General features: G+C 42.3%; 1 protein-coding gene across 1 annotated transcript; it reads right to left on the bottom strand.

Moving 5' to 3' along the window:
• Positions 1-1,475: 1,475 nt before the first annotated feature.
• Positions 1,476-22,954, bottom strand: GATM (glycine amidinotransferase). The gene is made up of 9 exons (XM_038420563.2): positions 22,808-22,954; positions 20,767-20,985; positions 13,117-13,312; positions 11,268-11,458; positions 9,123-9,260; positions 8,667-8,831; positions 6,691-6,754; positions 6,455-6,571; positions 1,476-2,524 (listed from the first exon to the last, which is right to left on the bottom strand). The coding sequence occupies exons 1-9, from the start codon at positions 22,874-22,876 to the stop codon at positions 2,412-2,414; spliced, it is 1,272 nt and encodes a 423-aa protein (XP_038276491.1). The 5' UTR covers positions 22,877-22,954; the 3' UTR covers positions 1,476-2,411.
• Between the last annotated feature and the right edge of the window lie 2,151 nt (positions 22,955-25,105).

The following is a 25,105-nucleotide window of genomic DNA, read 5'->3' as shown; positions in this document are numbered from 1 at the left end:
TATATCACGTCAACAGAGAAACAGCCTGCAAGCAAGGGAGTATGTGAAACACAGTTATTACAGTCCAGACGAACACAGAAGGTGAAACCACAGGTTTCAGAGTAGCAGCCGTGTTAGTCTGTATTCGCAAAAAGAAAAGGAGTACCGGTGGCACCTTAGAGACTAACAAATTTATTAGAGCATAAGCTTTCGTGAGCTACAGCTCACTTCATCGGATGCATCCGATGAAGTGAGCTGTAGCTCACGAAAGCTTATGCTCTAATAAATTTGTTAGTCTCTAAGGTGCCACCGGTACTCCTTTTCTTTTTACAGAAGGTGAAAGTTAGTCTAGAGCTTTCCCTCAAAATGGCTAGAAAGTAAAACAAATTTGCAAAATGAACACAAACGTTAATTTTTTTAGGCCTTTCCTCAGTGGCTTTATACTCAATTTGACACCATTTCAATTTGTCTGTCTGCAATGCAGTAACTTTTAAATATCACATCCGATCAATTCCAAAATTACATGGAATGCTCTAGCTATCAATAAGCTGAACTCTACTGATTTTGGGGACAATCAGAAAGCCAAAAGAGGGGAAACTGGGGACACACGGAGTTCCTGCAATCCATTTAGAAAAGTTACGGCTTCAAGCACATCCTTAATTGTCTGTAAATCAAAGGACTGATGGGAGACCCACATTAAGAAGATGAGATTGGATGGGATGGAGATGAATAGGTATTGAGTGTATTCAGAAAGGGGCACTGCTGGCCCATCGGTGGACTGTGTTGGAGGATAGTCTCTGATCAAGTAGGTGGAAATACTCATGCCTGTAGTACATTGTAATGTGAACATGTACAGTTGATCACTTAGTGCTGCAGGCATACACATGTACAGGTGCATCACCTTCATTCACCTGGAGCTTATGGTGTCCTCAGTCATATCTTATGATCATATGAAGCTCTCTAGACAATGTACAATGCAGATGTGTACTTTCAGTACTGGGCCATGCAGAGAGATTTTAAAGAAGAATGGTTGTTACCCGCTCCCTCCACCCACCTACCTCAATTGACTAAAGGTCCAATCCTGCTTTCACTGAAGTCAATAGCAAAACTCTTAGGGGCTATCAAACAAGTAGGGCCAAGCCCCAGGAAAATCCAGAGATCCCTGTTACTACTGGAGCACATTTCTAAGTAGCACTGGCTTGCCAAGAAAAATAGACTCATTTAACTTTGCCTACTTTCCCCTTATCCTGTGCTAGATTATACTATTAAATTCAGTAAACTCCCTGATAAAGAAACATGACTACAGATGTGAAGGAGAGGACAAAATGCATTGTCTGTGTAAGGTTCAAGCTGCAATACAGTTCTTAATAAATGGGCATTTCTTCATAGCTCAAATCAGCTGTGAGTTTATCATACACAGAAAAGCGTATCCTGTCTTGGCTAGAGAATAAGCACCTCACATTTACTCATCTCTGTGTAAAACTTGCAACGAGAGCTTAAACTGTGAATGCAAAAAAGTTTATTAGCATAAAAAATACATGTCCAGTAATCAACATTAAAACTGTTTCCCAGCATCATGTGTGCTCTCATTACAGATCCAGCATTTGCTCATAAGCTTTAGTTTATTAAGAAACCATACATTTTATGTAAACATTCACAAGATGAAACTTGCAGACATAGCATCTCAGGTATCACGTGGGCACACAAAGAGTTAAATAAGAGAACCAGTTACAGCAATATAAAAGTGGTCAGTGAAGCATTATACATTTGGATAAAATACTCTAGAAGAGGAAAACATAGTAGAAACTTTTAGAACATGGGAGGTAAGTAAAAAAACCCAGATTTTTTCAAAGTATAACTGAGGAGATTAATATAATTCTGAAGTATTTCCCTTAATGCTTGTATAATCCAACTAATCTAAAGAGTGTTATACATAAAGATGTAATTATCTGGTTCCATGTAAGCTCTGGGTGGTTAAGTCTGTTTTAATAGTATTAAAAATTGTGATATATCACACAAACACTGATTGGAAAGAAAAACGAATGTTAAACTCAGGTCTAACATTTCTAGCTGCCTTTTTGATAGCATATTAAGTAGAGGTAGATGTCTAATATTAGTGGTCAAGCTATTCTAGCAAGAGCCCTAGGTGTATTGTCAAGTTTTTACTTTTGAAGCCAAGCTGAAGTGGCTTCACAAACAGAGGAAAATCTTTCAAAAAGCCAGCCAGAAGACCTGTGGTGCTGATGGGAGTAGTTTCAAATGCATCTACCTACTATGAAGAGTGGAATACCTGTTCAGACCACTGTAAGGGACACCATTGCTTAAACACTACAGCTCATGCATTCGTTTTAGCAGAAAAGTGGAAGTAAGTTTGTTTGTTTCCTATGCTTATTTCACACAAGCTGAACCATGGTTGCTCATCTGGCTGAAGACTAGTCTAAATACGACTGTAGGGTACCACGACGGCGAATGTCACATGTCCAGCAATGGAAACCACCTCCCAAGGAATTGGCATGGCGAATATTCACTTTAATTGTAGAAATACCTGTAAGTGAAAGATATACATTGGAGAACATAACAAGAAAAGAAAAAAGATTGACACGCTAGGCACTGGTTAGAATTTTAAACAATGCTCAGAGGTCGCACACGGCTGCATGTGTGTCGTATGAAATATTTCATACCCATTCGTTAAGAATTCCTCTGCTCAGTACTGACTCAACCTCTAGCCAAAGTACAGAAAGTTAGGAACTTAGTCTATTTATTCCAGCCACACCCTCAGCCATATACAGTGCGAGGAGTGAGACATTGTCTGGTGTGTGTTACAATGTCTTGGTCAAAAAACAAAACAAAAAAAAATCAGCCTTTGTTGTAGGAATGTGAAGAATAAGAAAAGCCAGTATGCATTTAGGATTGTTTTCTACAGGTGTCTCAGCATGAGTGATTGGAGTTTAGTAGATACAGAATATGCTCTTAAAATAGTGACTTCCTTAAAATCCGATATTCAAAATGTGCTCAGAGCTTACACCACACTTCCTTAGTGCACTGCAAGAGAAAGAGGCAGTTGACTTGTTCCCAGGAAATGAGTTTGAGCTTCATTTCTGAGCTACAGTTCTGCTCACACAAAACACCAAAAGGCAGACTGAGATCAGTGCATAGAAAACTTCTCAAGTGTGCATTCTCACTCCAGGGACTTCATTAGCTCATGAGTTTGCAGCACTCCAGAATACTGGCTGCTCAGAAGAGACAGTTAGGTTTAGTTTTTTCACTGCACCACTATAAAGTGACTGATAGCAAGTTTGTGAACTGGAAATTATTTGTTCTGAGTCCTGCAACTCAGTCAGTAAGCTCAAGTCTCAAGGATGTATCCTTGACTCGCACCAAAAGAGCTTTATCTTTTCAAAGCACTATACAGTAACTCCTCACTTAACGTCATCCCCGTTAATGTTGTTTTGTTGTTGCGTCACTGATCTATTAGAGAACATACTCATTTAAAGTTGCGCAATGTTTATAATGTTGTTTGACCGTGGGGGCTTGGAACCAGGGTGGGCCAGCAGCCCCCCTATCAGCTCCCTTTCACACTCCCCAAGCCCTTCCCATCCGCCGGCGGCTCCACGGATCAGCAACTCTCCCCTGCCTCCCGCCTGCAGCAATCAGCTGTTTCCTGATTCTCATACTGAAGTAGTCCTGCTCATGATCATTGCTATCATAATTTCATAGAAACATAGGGCTGGAATGGACCCTGAGAGGTCAGCAAATCCAGACTTCTTCACTGAGGCAGGACCAAGCAAATCTAGACGATGCCTGATTGTTTTAAAGAACAGGTTGGACATACAACTATGACGGGGATTCTGCAACCACTTTTGGAAGCCTATTCCAGGGTTTAGATACCCTTATAGTTAGAAAGTTCTTCCTAAAAAAACTGACCTAAATTATCCTTGCTGTAGATTAAGCCCATTACTTCTTGTCCTACCTTCAGCAGACATGGAGAACAATTGATCCCTGTCCTCTTTATAACAGCCCTTAATATATTTGAAGACTTATCGGGTCCCCCGTTAGTTGCTCCCCCCACCCCCCCCAGACTAAACGTGCCTAATTTTTTAAACTTTTCCTCACAGGTTTTCTAAGCCTTTTATCATGTTTGTTGCTCTCCTCTGGACTCTCTCCAGTGAATTGGATTCTGACCCCACTACAACTGATCAAACTGAAGCCTTATTTAACAGAAATTAAACAATGTAGTGGGGTGGTCACCTGCTCCTGCCCTTCGGGGCTTAAAACAGTCCAGGAGAGGGCTGGCCCTTATAAAGGCTGGGAGCCAGAAGCTCGGTCTGACTCTCTCTGGCTGGAGAAAGAGATAGGCCTGGCTGCAGGTGAACTCACCTGGGGACCTAGAGTAAGGCAGGGCTGGGAAAGGCCTCAGGAGCAACTCCCCAATCTGCAGGGCCTGGTCCCAGGCTCGTATAGGTATTGGGGTTGCAGAGGGGCAGTTTAAGGGTGATTAAAGGCAGCCAGTCCAAACCCCTTGTTGCTTGTGATGATTGGCTTTTACACTGCAGTCTGCCCCAGAGCGCAGGGGCTAGATGGTCACTGGCAGTAGCCATGACTGAGGTAACGTGGGGATAGTGGGTTAGGGTTCCCGGGGTGGGGAGACCCAGGGAGTGGGGGTGCTGCCAGGGGGACAGCACCCAAGGCAAGGGCACCAGGTCCTGGGAGGGACTGGGGGCCAGTGGTAAGGCGGATCACCGGCCTGTGGAGGGCGCTCTGGGCTGGAAATCAAGCTAATTCCCAAGGATGACCAGCAGGAGGTGCCGCCGGGTGAGTCCGAATACTTACAAACAAAAAACATACCGAGAGATGAAAAGACAACCTGACAGCTTCAGTCAAAATACTGTAGTTTTGTCACAATTCAGAAACCGTGAATGCTACTACTACTGCAAGTGCTTTGGGGGATAGGCTTAAAATTCAAAATGATCTGGAGAAGTGATCTGAAGTAAACAGAATGAAATCCAAGGACAAATGCAAAGTATTCCTCTTAGGAAGGAACGATCAGTTGCACATGTACAAAATGGGAAATGCCTGCCTATGAAGGAGTACTACAGACAGTGATCTGGGGGGGTCATAGTGGATCACAAGCTAAATATGAGTGTAACACTGTTGCAAAAAAAAAAAAAAAAGCAAACATGATTCTGGGATGTATTAGCAGGAGTACTGGAAGCAAGCTCTGAGAAGTAATTCTTCTGCTCTACTCTGTGCTGATTAGGCCTCAAATGGAGTATTGTGTCCAGTTCTGGGCACCACATTTCAGGAAAGATGTGGATACTTTGGAGAAAGTCCAGAGAAGAGCAACAAAAATTATTTAAAAAAAAAAAACACTATAAAATATGACCTATGAGGGAAGATTGGAAAAAAATGGGTTTGTTTAGTCTGGAAAAGAGAAGAGAGGAGATAGGATAGTTTTCAAGTACATAAAAGGTTATTACAAGGAGGAGGGAGAAAAATTGTTCTCTATCCTCTGAGGATAGGACAAGAAGCAATGGGCTTGAATTGCAGCAAGGGTGGTTTAGGTTGGACATCGGGAAAAAACCTCCTGACTGTCAGGGTGGTTAAGCACTGGAATAAATTGCCTAGGGGGGTTGTAGAATCTCCATCATTGGAGATTTTTAAGAACAGGTTAGACAAACACCTGTCAGGGATGGTCTAGATAATATTTAGTCTTGCCATGAGTGCAGGGGACTGGACTAGATGACCTCTCGAGGTCCCTTCCAGTCCTATGATTCCATGATTAGTTGCCAGCTATCTCCTCACAAGTATAAAATGCGTCTCCAGTGCTTATTGCTAAGATTTAAGTTTCTGCATACCCTTTTTCAAATGGGACTGAGGTACTTGGATTCATTGACTCCATTTCTTCTCTGGCAGCAAATTTTTACAGGCTGTTCCCCATCCCCTTCCTAATATGCAGTATGCAATAAAATTCATTTTAGATAATTAGTGAGAGTTCTCCTCTTTTCCACATGCCAGTAGTTGGAGGAATGAACTTTGCCCTGCCACAGAGTTATTCCCAGAAACTGTCACTCCTGTAACAGTTAATGGAGCTGAAACACCTTTGTCAAGTATTCTCAGCTTGTCTGAAAAGAATTCAAAGTACACAGAATATTTCAAACTGAAACTCCAAATTTTTTAATGGAGTTTGGCTACAAAGGATAAATAAGGCTATTGGAATGCATTAATGTTAGTTGTGTGCGCATGTTTTTTACAAAAATCTCTTTAACCATATTCATGTAAGTGAGTAGTGTACAGTAAGTAATTAAAATGACCAGTTCTCACCTCATGAATTCAGCAGTTGAGAGTTTTCATTTAAAGGTACAGCGCTATCTATACCACCTGTTAAGAGTGCAACCTTCATTCATAGGTACAAACATAACTGACATCTTAAGATGATCCATTTCAACCTTAGTGTGTAAACAAAATCAGGACATACCTAGATTTTCAAACATCTTCTGAATTGGAATCTCATGGGCATCCACCATCACTCGTTTTTCATCCAGCATTAAGACATTCATGGAGAGCCATTTTGAAGACATCCATAGTGGGTGGTCTAAAAGCATTAAAATTGTTCTCAGTACTGCAGTTATACATTTTGTATCATTTTTGTGTTACACACTGAAAACCAATGCGTCTTTAAAAAGAAGCAGCAGCAGAGAGAACTCAACATACCATCTGGGATAAGTGGCAATGGAGGATGAATCACTGTCCAGCCTGCTTTCTTGAAGAATTCAATCTGAAAGATATTCAATTTAAACACTCAGTATTTTATCACTGCCTCCCCAACTCTGTGCATTTTGTCCATGCTCTTCTTCATAGCACACCCTCCCTCTCCCGAATTTACCAAGCCACGACCCTCTCCTTATGCAAGTTCCTTCTATAAATCCACTTTTCATGTAAGCACAATTATGAATTCTTTCAAATTTTCGTCACTGAAATATCAGCATTAGTTTTTGTGGATTTTGCATACTACAGATATACAGCTTAAGAGATTTCATGTAAAAACAGTTCGGCCCTACTGATTAAAATGGATTTATGAATGGTGAATGGTATTTCATTGCATATTTGCAGTAGTATTTCTTTTGTGTGTTATTGCACAAAGGACTAGTTATATCAATGAAACTTCTACTTAAGGACATGGAATTTTGCAGAATATACTGCTATTCTTCCTATGAATCATGCTTCACAGAAAACATGGAGCAGGAATAAATTGAATCCTGGTGCAGCTTATTTAACAAAAGCACCAGTCTATGGGCATTCTAGGGAATAGTTTATTTTTACTACACAATATTTACTCTAACTATACAATGTCTTTCCAAAACAAATGGGACAATTTGGCTAAAGAAAACTCTCGAGATTGACAGATATTTATTAGTCCAGGACACAGAACAGCACATGCTGGAGGGTGCTTTTGCAGAATCTCCTTGCTAAAAAGGAGCTCTGCTTCTGTCCTACACAGGACTGTGTTATACCATCAATATACTCAGCAGAGTTTTCAGAAACAAAAGACAGACATTCCCAACAAATGTACTTACATAAACTGACCAAGTAGCACTGCCTCCTCTTGTGGTCAGCATTATGGGAAAAAAAAAATCCTGCTCTTTCACCTTCCAATCTTTGTGTGCACATTCATCTCTAGTACACAGGCTTGGCAATCTAAGCTGCAGGAGACTTTTGTGGGGAGGGTAGGTGAGGGCCTTCAAATATTGGCAACACATCCTGGTTGTTACTGAGTTTACAGAAGCATTTTAGATTGTAACTCTTTGGGGGTGGGGCAGTCATATCTTTGTTCTGCGCTTGTACAGTACCTGGCACAATGGAGTTCCGACTGCAGTCCCCAGGTACTAGCACATTACAAATATGTATGTTATTAAACTGAAATGTTCCCTTCTTCTCTCTGCCCTTGCACTGGTTAGAAGTATTAATCCCCAATCCCATAACAAAGGATGTGCTGGGTTTCTACGTTTGTCCTGGCTCGTTCCCTTCAAAGTATTTCTCAGATTTATTTCACAGCTGAATGGGGAAAGAGGTTTCTGAACTCTTCCTACTGGTACAGCTTCAGTAACTGTTGACAGACAAAAGGACTTTTAGAATAAATACAAAGAAAAAATACCCAGCCAAAGAACTAAGGAGTCTCTGGACTCAGAAGATGATACAAGTAATGTGCAAATGTTACAGAAGTAGAATAGCTATTTTATAGATTTTCCTTAAGATTCTATGCTGCCTAATATGCAAGGGGCAACTTTCATATATTTACAGTCTACCCACATAATAAAAGGGTGAAATTACATGCATCCCACATGTCCTTTCTAAAGGGGGAGGAAGGAGCGGTGCGGGGAGGGAAGAGCTGAACTGTTTCATTTTTGTTGTGGTCAGAGGTGGAGTTCCAATGGTAGAGCCAAATCAGAATTCAAATTTAAAGACATTCTTTACAGCCACCCAATCACTATGCAAATCCCTGCTCTCAGGTTGACTGAGGGCATCTAGCAGCTAGAGCACAAGAATTTACATGACTGAAAAAAGAACCACACGGTTATGAATCAGTAATTGCACAGCTGCCATTCACTCCAGGCAATCTGACTGCAATAGTTTTGTTCTCCCCCCCCCCCCCCCCCCACACACACACACACACTTTGTTACGGTCTTACCTGGTGGCATGGACGATCTGGATTGGACAGCACAAGACCAGGCCCAATGATGTTAAGCGTGGCATCAATGTGCATGGGGTTAGGATCCTTAAAGGACAAAGTATGCACTCTATATTCTGGTGCAAGATGTCTCCGCATCCACTCAATGCCTGAATTGTTGGTAACCTGGAAATGTGACCGATTGTAGATTTGGTTTTAGCTTTATAAGCTAAAACATACCGAACATTTGGTCTTGCTTACTTAAAAAAATGCTAATTATTTGATGTAGTTATTATAAAAACAGTTTGTGCACTCACTAACAACCTATCATGTCAGCTATGCTGTGTTCTCATCTTGCATGTCAGACATCCTATTTATGTAGGATAACTTTCACTTTCACTGTCAACTATACTGTTTTATCTTTAGAGAAATTCAGTAACTAAAATAGAGAGAAATTATAGGAAGCAGACCGTCTACCTGGCTTCTCTGCACAAAAATATCTCTTCCAGCTCTAATGAAGTCAGCAGCATCAAAGCATGGCTCAAATTCAGTTGTCACAAATTTTCCCTGAGCAGCCAGTTTATGTCGGTCTTGTACTGAGCGGATGGGGTAATCCTGGTTGTAAGAGAGAAGACAAAAACAAACAAACATAACAAATTTAGCCTGGTTGAATTACTAGTGGGAAAGCTTTGATGCTATAAGTATGTTGGAGTTCAAGAAAACCACTTTATCTTCAAGGAACATGCCAGATATCAATATAAACACAGCTATTTTCTGTTTTTGGAGTGAAAACAAAGAAAGCATGAACGAGGATCATTGGCGTACATGTTCAAGTAGCTGGAGTAATCAGCAGCTTATCAAGTGCATTCAGGAACAGGTGGTGCTTTAAATAAAGAAATACAGTCAGTTGTTGCATACAAAAAATGGACTGCCCTTGGCGGTGGTTCTCTCTGGACTGAGATTACCAAACTTTGACATAGGATGTGGCTCAGTTAACAAAAAGCCCTTGTGTAACTGCCAGCCTAACAAATTGTTGCACACACAGTGTGAATAGATAGATTGCAGGCTTAAAAGTCTAACAAAGCTGCACTTTGTGCTTTTGTCACATTTTAAAATGGAGAAGCCACAACCCCCTAGCCAAACACACAATACTTTAACCTATAAGGTAAGACCTTCCGAGATTTTTTTTAAATACTTATAGCATCAAAGAGATATAGTACCATTAAAAACAAATCATGTGAAACTACCCAGAGTGGGCACCAAAGGGCTGATGCCTTTGCTGAAAGACAGAATATACCACAAAGAACAAAAGAAGCTGAATAAATATGCCTTGAAATATGCTGTGAGGGCTGTCTAACCCAGCTCTGGCAGGCCACTAACACTGAGAAAGCGCCACCCCACAACCAATCTTACCTACTACAATGAGGCAGAAGGTAAGAGATTTCTCTTTTGTAGTCAGCCCCAGAATATTCAGGACTTTAGATAGCTACCAACACTGTGAAAGCCAGTATGTAAAACTGCCTAGAAACTGGCCTTTGGTAGATATAAGGTAGAAAGAGTCATTACAGAACTTCGAAGGAAAGCAGCTGCATGCTACATTAGCTGGCGCCTCTGCTTTTTAATTTTTAAAGCAATTTATAAATAATCTTCACAACATCTCTGCAAGGTAGGGGTTATGTTGTCCTCTTTTTACCGATGAGCAAGTCATATAACTGTTTGGCCTCTGTTTCCTCAAGACTACTGAAAGAAAGTCAGAATTGGAAGATGAGGCCACTCAAAATACTTCAAGTTAATTTTACATAAAAAGACAGCTGTAGCAACACGCCTTCGATGGTCTTTTCTTACAAATGATTTATAGAGTTATAGCCATTAACCAAATCTGTAATATGGACACTTTCCACTGACTTCTGCTGAATTGTAACTGCAGTAAAGGAAGGCTTGCACCCTAAATTAAGACAGAATTCCTCAAGTGAGAGATTTATGTCATTACACAAAACTCAAAAAGAAAATTTCAAAAGTCCCAACCAATTTCTTCAGCAAAGAATATTTTGATAAACATTTTAATTTTGAACATCTTTCACCTTAATGAACAGAGAAGGGCCCAAAGAGTCTTCAGTAATGGAAAATACAATGGATTATTCTAGCTGGTAAGTGTTAAGGACAAGGCCTGGTAAACTTTAAAAAGGAAAATAAATTCTTTACTTATCACAACAATATGACCTGATATTTTAAATCAGGTCTTCAGATTTTAGAAGTCTAGATTACTTTTCTCCACTTATGCTATTTTTTACATTTCTTTCCCTTTGGATAATGAAAATAGACTGTTCATTTATTTAGCTATAACCACTGTCAGTTTCACATTTGGTTCTCATTTAGGGCAGCTCTTGCTTTGGAGTTTGGGCTAGGAACACTGCATGAGAACATTTAAGCCCCATTTAAGCCTCACCAAACTTCCCACACACAATAAACCTACAACACTGATTTCTTTTTATTTCAATATTAAAAGAAATATGTTAATAGTTTTGTAAAGTTTCCCAAACCTAAATTGGAGGCTGAAACTAGCCAAAGCAAATTCTGTGACAATTATGAAGACAAGGTGACATTATGAAGACAAGGTGATACCTGGTCGTAGAGTTCATCGGCCATTGTGGGTTTGGGCGCAGTTGTCCACTTGGCACCCCGGTGGAAGTAGTCTTTGATGACTGGCCTGTATGCTCTGTATTCAAAGAAACGAGCACGCCAAGCCATTGGTGCTTCAATAATTTCATTTCCAACTACCAACAAGATGTCTCTTGGCATGGCAGCATACATACCTACAAGGAAAAAAACACATTAGAACTGATTAGGCTATTGGGACAGTTATTTCAGCCTAGGGATGCATTCCTACAACCAAGACAATCACTGCACTCCAGAATGAACTCACAGGAAAATGATAGAAGACTAAAACACTCTATTGCCTGTGGATGAACACTTTTCACAAAGCGACCACTCTATGTCTGACCTATCAGTCCTCATACTCAAAGGAAATTGGCACAACACTTTTAAAAGACAAGCCTGGAGCTTAAATTCATAATTTTGCTAGACATTAAAATCATGGACTGAACAGAGACAATGGATTTATGGTTTATTACAACAATCTGCAACCCACCAATCCCCCCTTTTTGTCCTATGACTGCAAAGGTGTTAATGGGCCACTCTACCTTGAATGATCCCTTAGAATACATGCTAACTACTTATGCTAAACAATCCTTTCCCAGACCTGAAGCAGAGCTCCATGTGGCTTGAAAGCTTGTCTCTCCTCAGCAGAAGTTGGTTGGATAAAAGATATTACCTCACTGCTCTGGGACTGACAACTATACTGTGTGCTACAGGCAAGAATGTCTATTATTTTAAAAAAGACAAGTTTGTTTAAAAAAAAAACACCACCTTTTAAAAATCTGTAACCACATCTAAAATTACTAGAATTGAAAGATTAGAGAAACATTTCTCTAATCTTTCAGTTTGTTCACTTTCTCCATTGGATGACACTGTGGGCTGTCATTTTTTACTGTTGCCCCTATTTGTGTGGGCTTCCAAACAGCCACAAAGAATTTTTTTTTAAACCATAAAAATTGGAAGGGCAATTCCTGATTATTTTTCCCCACTGGGTAAATTTCAAAATGGCAGTGTCCCTTTAAACCAGATAGCACACCTCACTGCAGTTAGCAATCTGAAGTTGCCCAAAGCCTGTTTCATTACCAAATCAAAGCTACCCACAATCTACAAATGTCCACAGTATCACTGGGTTAATGCAACTTAACTGGGGTAATTATTAATGAACTTCCCCAAATGCCTAATTTAAAACATTTAGGTGAGATAGAGGGGTTCGCCCCTTTTATAAAAATAGAAAAATGGAAGAGAGAAGTGAAAGATATTGAGGAATTACATTTGAGTAAGTGGTGAGCACAAACTCCAAATGAAAAATGCTAGACAATTTTTCTAACTAGGAAGTCAATATATCGTACCAAACCAGACCACTAAAGCACCATCAAAAGAGGTGACCGGTTCAGAAGACAATCCTACTCTACTGCAGGAAGATGGACAAAACCTTTTACAAGAAAAATCATTTTCCTGTCTAAGATGCTAGGAGTTTTCACCATCACTCCCTGATTCTTGAGAAATATCGGTTTAAAATAGAAACAAAAAAAAATAAATAAAAATCAATCAATGAAAGGACACATTTGACATTTAAAATAATGAGAGATCCTGCAGCTCGGTCACCACTAACAGCAAGCGGTGCAAGAGTTTCACCTATTTGTCATTTTGATCCATGTTGTAAGCAGTGTTTAGATTTCATAGAAGCTCTTGAATTAGAGGGAATCTCTCAAAGGCCTGCTAGCCCATCCCACAGTAAAATGGAAAGGATCTACCTCCTTGGACTAGATGCCCAACAGATACACTGCAAGTACCTCAGCTGGAGAATGCTATTTACCTGTAGACTCAAAGTCAGGTGTTTTATATTTGACTGACCAGTCAATTGGCTCAGGCCTCTTGACAATTACTCCTTCCATTTTCAGAATATTGCACATTTCTTCAATTTCAGCAGTAGCCTTTTTCAAGTGATCTCTGGGGAAGCTCTGTCCTCCAAACTTCTGATAGAATCCCCAGTTCTTTTCATACGTGTTGGCCTGAAAACAAAAGATGACAGAGAAGTGGCCATAAGAATTTGGCAGTGATATTTGGTTATACTTTATACAGTGCAGTTAATTTGTGGTATTTACACATTACGGTTCTTGTGAAAGGTTTCTCAACCTTGTTCCTCTATTGACTCCACATTTGCCAACTCCTATCCCTCATCTGTGCCTCAAAATGCTTTGCAGCTATTTCTGCAGTACTTCAGAGGAGGCACAGAAAGAATTGTCAGTGGTTTACAGGACCCTCTAGCATCTAGGGACTCGAGACAAAGGAAAAGGAGAAGGCTCATGACTGCAGATAATGCCACTAGGACAGGAGCTGGCAGTGCTTAACGCGTGTATTACATTTTAAATACTATTCGTGTGTACAATTGATGTGGTTTGTGCATCTATGTTCTATGGCCTGCCATTTGCACATGTCAGTTCTTGAAAAACATGTGTGCTTCAGTGAAGACCACTTTTTGGCAATCTGCCTATGAATGGTCAGTCAGGTGCGTGGCTCAGCCAAAAGTTACATCTGTGTCTGGAGTTAAATTTCAGTAGTACATGTTGAGAAGGTTCAGACATCCAGAAGATAAATAGCTCCAACACCAGTTACAGTCTGCATGTACTGTCTGCTGCCAAGATTAAGAGATCTACAAATAGCAGAAAGAGACCTGAGAATAAAAGTGGCCTGGAACGTGAGAAGAGCATAAACTTCTTCACAACCTGCAAGTTCAGCATTTATCTTTCAGAGAGAATTTTCAAGCTCTCTCTTTATACAGATGTGTCCACTCCATGTGACCTTATTACTTGTCACCATAAAAGGAGACCAGTAATCTAAGTTGAGAAATACTTCCCTCTACTCAGAAAGAGTTCTCCTCAGAGTGACCTCCAGAGCCAGCGCTAGGCATAAGCCTACTAGGCAATTGCTTAGGGCCCGAGCAGATCAAGGGACCCACTCCTTGCTTTTTATTATAAGAACCTGCCTTTTTTCTTAGGGGGGGAGGCAAAACTATTCCTGCTTAAAGCCCCCAGTGGGCTAGCACCACACTGGCTGACCTCACTGGTTGTCCTGACTAAAGCCATATACCAAAGAATAAATAAATCCATCTGTGTGTTATGGCAATCTGAGTTCAGTCATGGCCCTTTCATCCACACCATCTGTTACCATTTTTCATTTTACAAACATCTCTCAACCTGCATGCCTGAAATCTAATATTCTCTCAGAGTAGGAGCATTAAGACAGCACCAAAACTGAGAGTTTTGAAAAAATATTCACTCCACTGAAAGGAGGAACATAGTACTGGGGTTCACTTTTCTTTCACATATGCAAAGAGTTGTGTCTGCTACAGATGGGGGCACTCTGTACATGTGCAAAAACCAAAGAACTGCTTTGAAAAGCTGTAGCGGCAGTTGTCTGTCTGAACAAAGACTTGAACCCTATGTGAGTGCAAAATGAAGTGACTAAGAGCAGATATCCTTCTAAACTGCTTTTTTATGATTACTTAACATTTATTCTCCAGCATTACCCAAATGCCAATGTCAAGACAGGAACCTCATTATACTAGACACTGTGCAAACACATCAGACATGTAACTCCACCCTGAAGAGTTTATAATTTAAGAAGGCCCAACAGACAAACAGTCATAGAAGACCTGGAGGGGAAATGCCAGTGTTACTTGTTTCACTGATTTACTGTGCTCCCCTCTACCCTGTTCACCCCACAGAATTTTTTATTTTACTTTTAAATTTTCTTTGATTCCTTTCAGCCACCACATCTCAGTCTCTCACTTCAGTACTGTCATGTACTAGTTCTGTTGATATCAGGGATTCTGGAAGCGTCCTGAGGCTGATAATTGGCTCCCCCAGTGGGGCAGAAGGGGACTTATGCCCATACTTTGGGGAAAGAAAAGTGTTCTGGAGGGGGAAGGAGCAGAAGGTTAATTCATTTCCGCTTGTCAGACCCAGATTAAGACAGACACTATAACCATGTGCCTGGAGCCCCTGAGCCTGTGATGATTTTGAAATCTCAGCTTTCATTTTAGAAGGATTATGTTTCTAGCCCTCATGACGGTGAAAAAAAGCTAGAAAACATGACCAGAGGATCACTGGTGCAGTGGTCTGCCTCAGTCTGCAAACAGACAGAAACAACAGCTATGGGGGGTGTGAACTGCCCCATTGATCTAATCAGGCTGTTATCTCTGAAACCCACTGCTCCGAGAGGACTCTGCCTACCAGTAAGGGACTGTATGTATGGGCCCTCACAGCTGCCAAACCACTATGGCTCTTCTGGAGTGGTGTCAGGAGAGGTCACGCAGAGAGGAGTAGATGGAAGCTGGGATCTCCCTCCTCTGCAAGAGGCTCTAGCTCCCCTGCACACAGGGAACGACTCATGGATACCGCTGGCCTGCCTGAATAGGAGTGACGGTGAGCCCTCCTCAACAGTCCCTACCACTGCCTCCCCAAGGAGCAGCAGGGCCACAGCAGTGGGGTACAGCCTTGAGATGGGGCTGTGACCATACTGGGGGAATAGGCAATGGTGCCCATTGGAGGCTTGGCAGACTGACTTTAGCCAACCCTGCCGCTCGACTCTCTGCCTGCCTACTTACTCCTGCCATGGTCCTATAGCAGTGAAGGAAAAAATCCAGCCACTCACAAGGAAATTTTAAAATTCTATGTGTCCAAACACACTACTCAGTTCCCAGGTATGGAAGGGACAGAGGCCTCTGCAGGGCCATCCTACCCCCTGGTTCAAGCAGCTCCTCTTGCTTCCTTTTGTGAGTAAAGCTATTTTCTTTTCCAAGCAAGGTCTGGGTAATTTGATCACCTCTCAGACTTTACCAGCTGTTCAGAAGACATGTGCTGATCATGTGAAGTGCTCAGCATTCCAATGGAATCCAGTTCAGTTAACAAGACAAGTTTGTCATACAGGATGCATGCAAGTTATTTCCAGAGCCACCAAGAATATATCTGGGCACCAAGAAGACTAGAAAGTCCTTGCCCCTTTTCCCCCTGCTATACATTGTCTCACTCCGTTTCCCTCTCTCCCCTTCCCAAGAAATTACAGAACAGACCTATGAGCATGGATCACCACACTGATAGCATAATCTGGTTACAAAACTGTCTTGACCAGCCTAGATCACCTTAGTGTAAAGATGATCCTGTACTGACCCACACACCATCCCTGCTCTGAGCATAGCTGGGGAAAAGGGTGCATGGCAGGAATAATATATCACAGTGACTCTGGGCTGAGATTTCAGTCCCTGTGAAAACTTAGAGCAGTCTGAGGGCTGCTCTGATTGCACAGGGAGAACAGCTAGCAGGGCAGCACCAGAATCAGAGACAAGCAAAGAGCTTTAGAATGTCTTTGCACAGCACCCTATGACTTGTGCTCTGTGTGTTCTGCTGTACCTGAGAAATTGACCAAGTGCTTTTAGAATGTTTAGGTGCACTTTGCACATCTGCATAGTCCTCTGCCTTCTCCCAAAGCTGGCCACAACACTGAGTCCTCGGATACCATCAGGTAGTGCCCGTTCTAGGGATGGGTGATCAGGGCAGTTGTCCTGGGCACCAACTTTCAGAGGATGCCATCACACCACTGCGCTTTTTCTCCCTCTGCTCTGATTGGCCAGCCATTTTTGCTCAGCTCTGATTGGTCAGCTTCCCCCCCTTCCCTTCCCAGCCTCCTTCCTCCTCCACTGATTGGCCAGCCTAGTTCAGGTTTTGGGAGGGAGGGTGGATGGGTTGGCTCAGCCACTAGGTGGCGGGGGCCCACAAACATTTTTCTGCTCTAGCCAGCAACACGGCTAGAGCCATGCCTGCCTTCAAGACCAGTCAGACATTGTTTCCTGTGAGCTACACTGATCTTTATGCTTCTCACGATACAGCTCAAGAAGCAAGTATGGTTCATAGGCAGGACAATCTCAATAACCATACCAGAGGAACTTGAATAGCTTCCATCTCCTGAGCTCCTCTGCATCTCCCCTCTTTCACACTCACCCGGGTACGGACAAAGATTTCACTATTGGAAACAAGGCATCCCATGAAGTTTTGAATCTAGCCTTCTTGGAAGACTGCGGCCATCTTAAGCACATGGGACCCTGGATTCTGCCTTCTATCACCAGCCTTGCCTGTTCACATTTCCCTTCCCTGCTACCAAGTTTGAAATGGGAGAGTAATACCTGTGCTAGCCATATTGCAAGACAGGTGACAGACATGCAGATGAAGCAGCTATACCTTCTTACTTCTGGCTACCTACATAAAAGCTAGGATACTTCAGTAGAGCCTGAAAGAGTCATGGCTACAATGTTAAAAATGTTACCAAAACGCTATTAAAACTGCCCTATTTTTTCTTCACACTGTCAGAACCTGTTTAAAGAGAAGTTCTATCCTTTCTAAGCATCTTGCTTCTACCATATTTAGTGATGTCAGAGCCAACATTTGACATCACTTCCTGTGTAGTGAACTGTGGTTTCTAATCATGGTATTGTGACTTCACTAATGACTCCAGCTGGATAAATTTATATTTACTTACCTGAGAAGCAATAAACGGGAAGTACATTACTGGTGAAAGTCTATTATAAATATTCATATTGAGTAAAGAAAAGGAATATAATTTAATACATTTCATATCTAGTTACATATTTGATGTAAAGTTAATGTTCTCCAGTTATATGTTCAAACTAGATTAAGAGAGACATTCCATAAAGAGGAAAGAGACTCCTGTCAAAATAATGCAGAAGCTTGTTAATACAATATTTTATAATTAGCACAAAGTGAAATCTTTCTTCTCTACTTAATAAAGATATATCAGAGAGCCTCTTTACTAAGAATTCATTATTTTCACAAAATATACTACAAAATATTTACTAGCATATGCTGAAGTATAAGATACTTGTAGGGTTCAAATATTAGTTTAAAACTGAATTACCACATGCCACCACATCCAGGATGTGAGGAGGAGTTTTTTTTTTGTTTTTTTTAATTCACAGAGGATCTCTCGGTCATTAGTGTGAATTAGCAAATCCGTCATATTACCCTCTAACGCCATCTCAAATGTGGCGCTGATGCTTATGGAGATCCTTCCACATGCTTTATACCACCCAGGTGCTCATTCAGTGCCAGCTCTAATTATATTCATCTCAGACATGTAGTGGTACCATGCTTCTATTCATTCTTTCCTCCTTCTTAGGCCATGCACATCATTTACAGATTACAGCCAAAAGACCGATGTGAGTGCCAAAAGCAAGCCTCACAAATTGCAATAGGATACAGTGACTGCCGCCAGGGTTTACTGCACAACTATTTCAAATAAGCAGTTTGCATGAATATTTGAGACACACTATATCAGCAGCTGAACTGCGAGGAAAGAAAAACTATAGAAGCACAATACATGTGCATAAATGTGTCTTACTTGGGAGTGCTGTATTCGCTCACTAGACATGTTCCAGATACTCTTGCCCCACTGTCTTCCCTTTGCAGAGCAGTCTCGTTACACTATACTTTCAATTCCTTGAAGGTAGCAGTGTTATGAAAGTTGCCTGTGTTCTATGGGGACTTGTTTAAATACATGGAACTAGGATGCTTTTCAGAATAACAGGCCAATGAATGCTTCCAACAACATACAGTATGTATGTCTGCACTTCCTCCAGAGAATTTAGTACTTTAACCAAAGATGTGAAATTTTTGAGGTATGGATGAAATTCTATACTTGACATACCTCACTAAGCTATAGATATTGCAGCTGACACACGGGGCAAATTGTTAACTAAAACTAAATGCTCAAGCAAACACTAGAACTGGATTAAAATGTAGTAGCAACAGCAGCACGTATTTTAATATTTACCAGCCTTAGAAATACAGTAGTTTTAATGAAGTTAAGGGGATTTGGCAAGTGTTAAGAGGATAGAATTTTGCCCATAATAACACAAGTCAGCAACAAAGCAAGACAAAACTTTTCTCCATGCCCTTTAGAGTTCCTTCGTGACATATAGATATTACCTCAGATGTTTTTAAAATACGTTGTTGTCTGCTTTTTCTTTTACATTATAAATAGCATGTTCTGATTTCCTTCTTTTCCTGGAAGACCGGGAATCTTTTGGAGGGCCAGAAATGGGATATCAAAGCTGGAAGATGAAGAGCTGGAAGCTGCTGCTCTCCATGGATGAAATCCAGGCCCCATTCAAACCAATGGCAACATTTCCATTAACCAGTCAGTGATGCCAGGGTTTTATCCCAAGCGTCCACATGATAGGAAACAGGGGTAGTGAATGAATCTTATGTTTGGAGGTGGGGAGGACCATTCTTTACAGTTCTCCTGAAACCTGATGGTCTAATCTCTAAACTGCATTTCTGGAAGATTAAAATCCTTTTCATTCCCTTTCAGAATAAGTAAGTGAGCAGAAATCCTGTTAGAAGTTTGGCATCTGCAGTAGTTTAATTCCTCTTTTAAAAGCATTTCAGTTCATTTATAATTAATGGAAGATTTTAAACATATACACCAAAAAAATAAGTTGAAATAAAGCACCTGAAAATAGAACTAAATTTGAGAGCCAAGGGTTGGATCATGTTTGTTCTGCAACCTGAATTCAAAATACACTTGGAAAACAGACGTTTCCATACATTGTTGTATCTACTGTCTGGGATTTCCAGTGAAGAGCTTTCTATTTAAATAAAACAATCATCCTAATTTTCAGATAGAGCTTTATACTCTGTCTCAAAGACTACAGTGACAGTGGCCAGATTGGCTATGACTATAAGCCATGCACTCAGCCAGAAGGAACAGAAGGCAGATGCACCTGCCCAGAATAATCTTCCCCCTCTATGTTTTTATCTGGCCTAACTTGTACTGCAGAAACTGCCGTACTAATTCTACTAGGGAGTATGTCAGAACAGAAGTAGGCTCAAAACCCAAAGCCACAATACTGAAAAATACTGAACTTTTATGTACACAAATCTGGATGCTGCCTGAATCCTTATCACATTGCTGTTTTGAAGACAGTACATATAACTCCAGTATGATGCCTTGGCTAGTCCAGAATCAGGAAGTAAATGAGAACCTAATTACACTGGGTTATGGTAACAAGCAAGTGGTAATACAGGTGTTGATTCTTAGCATATGCCTTTGGCCAAAGAGCAAATGAGGGTCATCAGTAGAAGAGAAGAAAAAGGGAGCTTTCGAAGTTTCTGCAACCTTAGTTCATTTCCAGACTGTGCACAAGAGACTTGAATAATGCACATAATAATCAAGCTAATAATTGTCACAATTTTTATCAACTCTAGAATTTGAGTTAAAAAATTGCAGTCCTTCTAGTAGCAGCACTTTGGTTAAACATTGGTATTAAGGCATTTTGAACTCTACTTTTAAACTTATTTTTGTTAACTCTGTATGTACTCATGTACCTGAAAACTAAAAGAAATGTTACACATAAAAAGGCATTTTAGTTTTTTCATTACAAGAATTTTACCTTAACCTCCACAGAAAAAGGAGGGACAAAGGCATTTTCAGCTCTCCCCACAATTACTTCCTCCAGGGGGTCCCATTCATTGTATGAGCAGACAGGGCAGGCCTCGGGAACAGGGGCAGTGGCCTTATTGTCATCAACACCACAGGAATTCTGGGAGGCGGCAGCTGCCTGGGTGCTCTGGAAAGTTCGCTGCACCCATCCTGTAAAGGATCTTCCAAGCTTAAAGGGGAAGGGGGAGAAACAAATCAGCTCTAACACACAACTCTATCACAAAAATAAGAGGAGGATTAAGGACCCAGTGTATTTTACAGAATATTTTCAGTGCACTTTGCTTTACCCAAAAGGCTTTTTTACACCATAAAGGTTCTTTATTACCACTTTATTTATTATCATCACCTTTAAAGGAAAAAACACCCATGTTAGACAATGGTTAACTGTTTAATGGTCAAGCTTCAACAGTTACAGCTAATTTGGCCCCCTCTAGGTTCATAGGGGCAGGAATAGGAGAAATGAATGGGGCAAAGTTACCTTTGCAACAGCTGGTATTGTACCTGTTTCACTAATTTGGATTGTATGTGCCCTGCAGAACTGGGGACAACTGGGAATGTAAAGTACTGGGATTTGGGCACAATACAAATAAAGCTTTTCAAAGCTGGAAGTGAAATTGTAGCAAATTAAGCATATTCCATTAATTGTGCTAGTTCCACATCCAAACGTAGACTCTTGTAGCTCGAAAACACAAAGCAAAGTTTATAATCTGAAAAACTAGATCTCCACCCTCCAAAGATTTACATAGAAACTTCAGTCACATTAGGCTGGACCCTGCATACTAAAGTTTAGCTGGCACTAATACCTGGCTCTCCTAGATTCCCACTGCCTCTCCCCCACACTCACAATGCTCTAAGCAATTCCCTAGCCACCTAAACCCCACTAGTTGAACTAGTCCCCTGGATGGATTCCCAGAGCCCCAGCTGTTCACTTACCAGCTGCTAGCCAGCCAGTCGGACTATTCCTGCCATAGCAAACACACGAAGTGTGGCAGAGCCTGCAGGGAGCTGCTAATGTTCACACATACCCCATTACAGGGTGCGGGGTCTGGGTGGCTGCTGGGTCAGCACAACCCCTCCTCAGCCCAAGGGACCATGCAGGGTGGGAATCAGGCTCCCAGCTCAATCGGGCAGCAGGGTCATTGCCTGGCTGCTGGTTACGCCAGGTTGCTCCAGACCAGGTTAGCTCAGCATAAGGCTCTGGGTCTTCTCTCCCTAAACTGAGTAGCTTGGCCCCCACAGGCAGCAAACAGAAACAGGGCTCTGCTCAAGGACCGCGAGACCCAATGATAACCAGGGGGGCTCTGCCCAGCTGCTAAGGGGAGAAAGGAGGCTTCCTCCCAGCCAGAGGGATGTGGCTGCTATAACAACCATGAACCAGCTGGGTTCAAGGAGAGCGCTCACTGCTCCTACGATGCATACTATGCTAGCACCCCCTAATAACCCACCCAGAGCCCCCTTCGGCACCCCCAATGACCCCAGGATGGCTCCGTAACCCCTAATGCATCCTTCTGCACCACCACCAGAGGTCCCAAAGTACCCCCTTCTGCACCCTGAATAACTACACAGTACCCCCCAATAACCCCCAGTGCCCCATTCTGCACCCCCAATAAACCTCAGAGCACCCCCAGTAACCCCATAGTGCCGCCTTCTGCACCCTTAGTAACGCCTGGGCAGCTCCAGTAACCCCTAGTTCGCCCTTCTGTACCCCTACCACAGCCCCGAGAGTGCCCCTTCTGCACCCCCAATAACCTCCTAGTGCTCCCTTTTGCACCCCCACCAGAGCCCCCGCAATAACCCCCTAGAACCTCCTTTCCCCCCCCCCAATAACCCCCATCTATCTCCAGGGCAGCGCCGCACCGCACCCGCTTTGACTCCGCACACACGGCCCACCCAGAGAGCCGCCTCTGCACCCCCGGCTCACACCCTGCACCAGGTCCACAGAGCGAGCCCCCCGGGCTCTGCCCTGCAGCAGGGGTGGGCTCGGTACCCACCCGGGACCCGATGTAATGCGCCGCCTCGGCCCCCCTGCTCCCTCCGCGCAGGCACCGCACTCGCAGCATCGCTCCGGAGCTGGCCGCGGGAACGAGCCCAGCCCAACCCTCGCGCAGCGCCCAGCGAGGGCCCGAGCCGCTCCCCCGGCCTTTATAGCCGCTCGCCCACCCTCCCGCCTCCCGCTCCCTCCCTATTGGCTGCCGCGGGGCCGCGGTCAGCAGAGCGGCCCCCGGCTCCTTCCCTTTGTGCAGCCGGGCTGCAGAGGGGGACGCAGAAGAGGCCCCCTCCAGCCTCCCCCTGCCAGCCCCAGGGCACATCCCTTTGGCCCAAGCACTAACCCCCCCCCCCCTCCTTAGCCACTAGGGTGCGTGGTGCTCTGCCAAGATGAAAGGCAGCCCAGCCCCTGTGATCATTGTCATCCAGCCCCTTTTCAATCCCTATTGTTGCTCTCTACGGTGTCTTCCCCGCAGCTTGATTGACAATGCATTGGTCTGTTTCACTTCAACTAGCGAGTCCTGGCCAAATATTTTGATGGAGGTGGGGTGGGAGGGAAGAAGAGGAAGAACCTCTGGTCTGTTTTCCCGCTGCTCCTCTTTGCAATTTCATCACTTTCCAGAAATCTCTCATGCTAGTCTCTGCCCGATCAACTAATACCAGTGCTCTTAATTAGAGCTGTCCCGTATATAATGGAGGATTCTGAGATCTCAAATATATTTGTTTTTGGTCTAATTAGGAACAAACCCCCAAAAGGTTGAAATGCTCTGTAAAAGAAAATTCAGGGGGGGGAACTATTTTGGATTGATCTAAAGCTTTCATTTTGACAACACTGAAATGTTGGTTTGATTTCTACTTTACATCATACTATAAACAATGCAAAAATAAAATGATTTCAAAACAAAAAGTTGCTTCAAAGGGAAAAATTGAAATGTTTCATTCCAAGAGAGTCAGGAAGTTTTGACACCATTAGAACTCTCTCTCACCAAAACAAAGTTTTGGGAAAAATCAACACAATTTCACAAAGCTTTTGGATTTCAACAGAACTACATTCTCTGACACAGAACTGTTCCCTCAAATTTTTTCCCTCCAGCTCTCCATTTTGTCTCTTGTCATCTGTAATTCTCACCTGACATGATGACATTCTTTTGCAGGTCCTCACTCTTCAAGTTTACACAAGACAAGTTAAATTTTAAATCTAATTGGTTTTTACCTTTTACCTTTTCCAGAAGGAAAGATCAGATATGGCAAAAATGGTTCCTCCCCCCCCCCCCCCATATTATTTTGCGAAAGTAGTATGAATCTCCATCCTTCTCTCACTTTTAATCCCTTGACAGTGTCTCTTATTTACCTGGGCATGACGTAATACATGTTCCCTCCACTCTATGCCCTCATGTCTTTCCTAAGCCTCATCTACACTATAAAATTTTACCTTGTTCGGACATGGTTCTGAACAAATGAGTTTGCTGATGTGATACTGAACATAACTTAGGCCCCAATTCAGCAGAGCACTTAACCACATGAGTAGTCCCTTGAAATCAACGGCCATGTCAACACTAGGAAAAAAAGTTAAGGAGTACTTGTGGCACCTTAGAGACTAACAAATTTATTAGAGCATAAGCTTTCGTGAGCTACAGCTCACTTCATCGGATGCATTTGGTGGAAAAAATCTGATGAAGTGAGCTGTAGCTCACGAAAGCTTATGCTCTAATAAATTTGTTAGTCTCTACGGTGCCACAAGTACTCCTTTTCTTTTTGCGAATACAGACTAACACGGCTGCTACTCTGAAACCTGTAAGGAGAGCGATCACTTAAGGTGAGCTATTACCAGCAGCTGGAAATGGCCCACCTTGATCATCACTACAAAAGGTTCCCCATCCCCCCCCAGCTCTCCTGCTGGTAATAGCTCAACTTAAGTGATCACTCTCATTACAGCGTGTATGGTAACACCCATTGTTTCACGTTCTCTATGTATATGTCTCCCCACTGTATTTCCCACTGCATGCATCCGAAGAAGTGAGCTGTAGCTCATGAAAGCTTATGCTCAAATAAATTTGTTAGTCTCTAAGGTGTCAAAAGCACTCCTTTTCTTTTTGCAAATACAGACTAACACGGCTGCTACTCCGAAACCTCCACCAGATAGTGTGTTAAAGCTACAGTTTGCCTTGTCAGCACTAGGACTTTAATATCACACCTTTTTCCTAGTGAAGAAAGGGCTAATGGGATTGCTCCCTTCACATATTTTAAGTACTGTGCTGAACTGGGGCCTTAGTGATCAGTATAGACAAGAGCAACTAACATTC

This window comes from Dermochelys coriacea, chromosome 10, assembly GCF_009764565.3.
Source record: "Dermochelys coriacea isolate rDerCor1 chromosome 10, rDerCor1.pri.v4, whole genome shotgun sequence".
In the NCBI taxonomy this organism is placed as follows: Eukaryota; Metazoa; Chordata; order Testudines; family Dermochelyidae; genus Dermochelys; species Dermochelys coriacea.
Note: the sequence above shows the minus strand (reverse complement) of the source record. Positions and strands in the feature narration are given on the sequence as shown.

What these genes read in the sequence shown, in the direction of transcription:
- GATM (XM_038420563.2), bottom strand. Translation starts at nt 22,876, where the DNA reads ATGCTGCGAGTGCGGTGCCTGCGCGGAGGGAGCAGGGGGGCCGAGGCG. An exon ending in CGCATTACATCGGGTCCCGG is followed by an intron (nt 20,986 to 22,807) that starts GTGGGTACCGAG and finishes TTCCCCTTTAAG; the next exon opens with CTTGGAAGATCCTTTACAGG. An exon ending in GAAGATGTTTGAAAATCTAG is followed by an intron (nt 2,525 to 6,454) that starts GTATGTCCTGAT and finishes TTTCACTTACAG; the next exon opens with GTATTTCTACAATTAAAGTG.